Source organism: Limulus polyphemus, unplaced genomic scaffold, assembly GCF_000517525.1.
Source record: "Limulus polyphemus unplaced genomic scaffold, Limulus_polyphemus-2.1.2 Scaffold4262, whole genome shotgun sequence".
NCBI classification, from domain to species: domain Eukaryota; kingdom Metazoa; phylum Arthropoda; class Merostomata; order Xiphosura; family Limulidae; genus Limulus; species Limulus polyphemus.
Window position 1 is genome coordinate 26173 of NW_013669872.1, and position 5840 is coordinate 32012.

Here is a 5840-nt window from a genome sequence, read left to right on the forward strand (position 1 = left end):
TATAACTACGTGTCTTTAAGGACAGGCCTGACCAGACTTGTAACTAGTGTCTTTAAAAACAGTCCTGACCATGCCTTTAACTACGTATCTTTAAGGACAGTCCTGACCATGTCTGTAACTACTTGTCTTTAAGGACAGTCTTGATCACGTCTGTAACTACGTGTCTTTAAGGACAGTCCTGACCATATCTATAACTAGTGTCTTTAAAAACAGTCCTGACCATGCCTTTAACTACGTATCTTTAAGGACAGTCCTGACCATGTCTGTAACTACTTGTCTTTAAGGACAGTCTTGATCACGTCTGTAACTACGTGTCTTTAAGGACAGTCCTGACCATATCTATAACTACTTGTCTTTAAAAATAGATCTAACCACGTCTATAACTACGCGTCTTTAAGGACAGTCCTGACCATGTCTGTAACTACTTGTCTTTAAGGACAGTCTTGATCACGTCTGTAACTACGTATCTTTAAGGACAGTCCTGACCATATCTATAACTACTTGTCTTTAAAAATAGATCTAACCACGTCTATAACTACGCGTCTTTAAGGACATTCCTCACCATGACTGTAATACTTATCTTTAAGGACAGTCCTGACCATATCTGTAACTACTTGTCTTTAAAAATAGATCTAACCAAGTCTATAACTACGCGTCTTTAAGGACATTCCTCACCATGACTGTAATACTTATCTTTAAGGACAGTCCTGGTCATGTCTGTAACTACTTGTTTTTAAAAACAGTCCTAACCACATATGTAACCATGTTTCTTTAAGGACATTCCTCACTATGACTGTAATACTCATCTTTAAGGACAGTCCTGACCATGTCTATTACTACTTGTCTTTAAAAATAGATCTAACCATGTCTATAACTACGCGTCTTTAAGGACATTCCTCACCATGACTGTAATACTTATCTTTAAGGACAGTCCTGGTCATGTCTGTAACTACTTGTTTTTAAAAACAGTCCTAACCACATATGTAACCATGTTTCTTTAAGGACAATCCTGACCATACCTGTAATACTTGTCTATAAAAACAGTCCATGTCTAAACCATTATCTTCTGTGTTGTGTTAAACAACAATGCGAGTTTCGTATCCGTTCTAATGGGCTTGTTTCACGAGGATGTAAAGAGCCTGGTACGTGAATATGTAGAACAGTATGTGATGTCTGTTGTGTAAATACGATAACGCAAGATATATAAAAAAAGAGTTTGAAACGGACAACGTATAGCCTTCCACGTAAACGCTCGTGGCGCTTTCAAAGGTCAAACGTTCATTAAATGTTGACAGTTTGAAACTCTTTCCGCATACATTTGTTTTAATTTGAATAATTCCATTGTACTGTTGAATCACTAACTATCGATATAGCAAGAGGATAATGTCGTACAGTCACGCGCTGATACGGTTCGTCAAGTTAATCGGAATTTCATAACCAACCAACCTACAATACGACTCTTTCAGTATCAGAAATACAAACATAATTAAGAACAGCAACAGCTATCAGTTTGATTCCTGGTGGCTCAGCGGTAAGTTTAGGGGAATTGTTACGCTAAAAATCGGAGTTCGACACCCTCGGTAGGCACAGAACAAATAGCAATCAAAACAGCTGTAGTTTTCTTACTCCCCCTATACTTGTTTCACCTTCACCCCCTCTCCTTCTAAAGTCCGTCCAGTAGTTTTATCTACATTCGTACGATCTTGGTTCTGTGATGGTAAAACACTACATAAAGCAAGGGTGATGCAGAGTACCAGAAACCTTTATCCGGTCAACATGTGTTGCTATAAAAATGTTATCCATGGAGAAGACATTGTAATAGCGCTAGAAAGAGAGTCTGCGAAAAACGAGGTCCAGAGATCGTGAGCGAATCTCTTGACGTAATATGTGTTCCTATAATATAAGTGACATATATAGACAGGACCTTCAGTTCCATTACAGACTTGGAACTTTGTTTGGTAAATAAAATAAAAAAAGTAAAATGATAAGACCACAATCTGAACAATGATAACTACACCTACTGAGAGATAAAAACTTGGTAAATATGTTATCCATCACAAATGACATTTAAAACATACAAAAGAGCAATTCAATCTGGTGACAAAACACGATCTCTTTCTGATATAAAAACAAACCAGCAACGCCACTGTGACGTCAGTGGTGTCGGTTGAGATGAGGAGATGGTCCAAAAATGGTCGTCTTTACTGCTGTTATTCCTCTTTAGCCGTTTAATAAAAAAATTCGCGTTGCCACTTCTAATCTTTCATTTATATAGGACAAATTCAATGTGGCTGCCAAAACTTGGAAAAATATAAAAATATCACCATTTCTGCTTCTACGCAAGGCTTGCTCGAAATTCAAAACACAAAAACAAAACAGTCTACTTTCGTCACAATACTGTAATGGCCTAAAAGTCTAAGAATATGTTTTTTAGATCAAGCTGTTCAGAAATGGACATTTAAAGCCGACGTCTATACTCCGTTGGTAGGTATGATTTTACATTCTACAGAGTTGTTAAATTGGTGAGAGTACCCACTCTTTCTTCCTGTTCTAAAGATGAGTAAGGAGATTTACAGGGCTGGGGAAAGTGCCTCAAAGCCAAGTCTAGGACACCAGGTGCTCCCTCAGTTTTGGCTTCTAGTGCGTGTAGTACGATCCTGGAGTCTGCTTCCTGATGAGACCTCACCAGGCGGCTTACATGTAACTTGTTGAAGAATACTTTCTGCCTTGAGGTTACTATGAATGTCTTGATGCTTGTCTGAAAGTGAAATAAGTATTTCTGAATTTTGTCTGTTTGTTGAATTTCGCCCAAAGTTACTCGAGGGTTATCTGCGCTAACCGTTCATAATTTGGATGTAATAGGCTAGAAGGAAGACAACTAGTAAACGCTACCCTCCGCAAACCCTTGGGTCGCTTATTACTTACGAATACTGTGACTGACTCTCACGTTATAGCGCTCCCATTGCTGAAAGGGCGAGCATGTTCGGTGATGGGTTTCAACCCCTCGACTCGAGTGCCCTTACTACCAGGCCACCTGAGTTAAGTATACAGTGAGTTTTTTGTCGACATGCTACTGAGGAGCTGCTTTGATAATCGACATTTAGTTACTGATAAGATAGGACACAAGCTTGAGATTTGCACAAAACCTTTGCCTCATGGCAGCTTTCAGAGGCTCTTCAGTATCATATCTGTCATATACTAGGTGTGATTTATCAAGCCTAATGATTCTATAAAATTGTTATCCGGATATACAAGGATCCCATACGTAGTTTGTCATTTATTCATGCCGGCCAGCAAACATGACTAAACTCTTTCTACTACGCGCAATTTTCACACTACTGCAAAACACTGGCAGCCATTTTACAGTTCTTAATACCTTGAATGTTTAAAAAGAAAACTAAAACGTCATTATACTGTTTTGTTTTAAACTTTAAAGAAGTTAGAAACGATCTTTTTCTAAGGTGTATGTGCAAAGATTCGTGATGCAACTTTTCTTCACTTTCTTTTTACATCAAAAATTGTCAGCCATCTTGTGATTCCACCTACGGCATTCAGTTTAAGAAATCCAAACCCGCACCTTGGAAATTTTTGATATTTAAAATATATATTTTGGGCGCTTATATCAGCTTTCTAGCCGATGTAATAAAGATATAGGTAACCAACTGAAAAATAGTGTTTTTAAACAAACGACCATTTTGGCGGCCATATTGGATGTCCTAGAGTTGAAAAATAAATAGCATCATGTATTTTCATATATATATCTGTTACATGGGAATAGTAAACCATATTGCCTAATTTTCATATGAAATGCACACGGGACCTTCATAGGCTTGTATATTAAGCAATTTAAGTGTTCTGTTGGAAACTAGCTGGAGTACCCGTCCCCTGGACGGAAGTTTGTAAATTTATAATTAATGAAAAGACATGAAAAAAATGCTTCCCTTATATGTAATTTTAAAAAATACAAAACGTGGAACCACTAACTTACCTGTGTCTCCCCATCGACCCAACAAACCTTCATGCCAAATTTGGTGAAGATCCATCAACAGGGGGCAAAGTAGTAGTAGTAAACAAACGCCCATAAAAACCGCGAAATGCAAAACTGAAAATTTGTATGTATCCCCGCATGGACCTAATGAACATCTATATCAATTTTGGTGAACATCCATCGACACACTGCGAAGTAGTTACATGGACAGACAGTACTATTATATTTATATATAATATACATTCTGTAGCTTCAGTTTTAAAACATTTGGGATGCACCTTCTGTGTAGGCTTTATACAGCCTGGCTGCTAGGGCGCTCTTCTGGTAATATGTGACCACAGGATCGAAACCCATCCCCGAACATGCTCGCCCTTTCAGTCACGAGAGCGTTATAACATGACGATAAAATACGCTATTCATTGGTAAAGAGTATCCCAAGAGATGGCGGTAGGTAGTGTTGACTAGCTGCCTTCCATCTAGACTATCACTTCAAAATTAGGGACGTATAGTGCAGATAACCCTCGAGTAGCTTTGTGTGAAATTCCACAAACAAAAATAAATCTTCTGTGTAATGACAATCGAAACGTCTCTTGTACTGCAGTTACATAAACATATAGAGGGCACTGACGTTTGAAAATGTTTAACACACACAAACATCACTTCTACGTATTTGAGGATGTGAGGTTTGTCTGACAAGACAACAAACACCCATTTTATACGTTTTAAAACTTTCACAATACACAATCGTATCTGAACATATCTGACCCACGGTGGGTCAGCGCTAAGCACAGATTAAGAACGTTAAAATCCGGGGTTTGATTCACCACGTAGACAGAGCGCAGTCCTCTCATTATGTAGTTATGCGCTAAAACAACAACTAAACAAACCTGTCTCGCGGTGCGTCAACGGTATGTTTACGGACTAAAACACTAAAATCCCGGGTTAGATTCCCCAATGCAGATTGTTCATTATGTAGCTTTGTGATAAAACAAAAACTAAATAAATATGTAATAACGATTTGTAGAATAAAATACTTTATTATTTTTAGTAAGAATATTAAAGAACCCCAATAATAGTAATACTTAGACGTACACATCATAGGCAAGGTAAATAATAGATCACAAACAAAGTGCAGAGAAAAATATTCGGAAATACTTCTAATCCACATCTACTGTTCCACAGGTTGTTTATCAATTTTTTTTTTTTGATCATTAGTTAATTTATGCCATTGTTGGATTATTCAATCTGCGTTCCAATACAGATGACATTTTAATTAGACAATTTTCAAACAATCGAAAAAGTTCGTAAAATATTACGGAACTTAAAAACGGAGAAGCCACAAAATGTTAAATATTTTAAGATAAGGAATATCTTAAATCAACTAAAGCCCTTATTTATTTAATTAGTAAAATAATATCCGTCACTCACCGTAAAATCCTTCGAGGATCAATTCCACCTTTTCTTTTGTCAGTTTTCATTCGGGATTTAGGTTTAACAAATATATGCAGTGACATAACCAATGCGTGACAAGCCGTTACATAATACCGTCTCCAAATATAGAATTTATTTTTAGTTATAGTACAGCATGTTAAAATATATAGGTGACACTACATGGATGGCACAGGTCATAAACCGATGACATAATTATATAGACTTCTGTTCCGTTATTCATAGGATAAGTAAACTTTCTGTCCATTGTTGTTATTATCAGCTGTACTGCAAAGTTCACTAGGTCGTACTATGGTATTCAATTGTTTAACTCGAGAATTAAATACAGTTATTAAATTATATCTTGTGTTTAATTTCAATCTAAATCGATAAAAAGAATACTCCTAATATGAAATGTTTTGTC

At 36.9% G+C, this 5840-nt stretch overlaps 1 protein-coding gene across 1 annotated transcript in view; it reads right to left on the reverse strand.

Moving 5' to 3' along the window:
• The window catches only part of LOC106470875 (sodium/calcium exchanger 1-like), a 22853-nt gene extending 17387 nt beyond the window's left edge, over positions 1 to 5466 (reverse strand). The window contains exon 1 of the mRNA XM_013931451.2: positions 5417 to 5466. Coding sequence (XP_013786905.2) covers positions 5417 to 5466 — 50 coding nt within the window. The remainder of the gene's footprint in view (positions 1 to 5416) is intronic.
• Between the last annotated feature and the right edge of the window lie 374 nt (positions 5467 to 5840).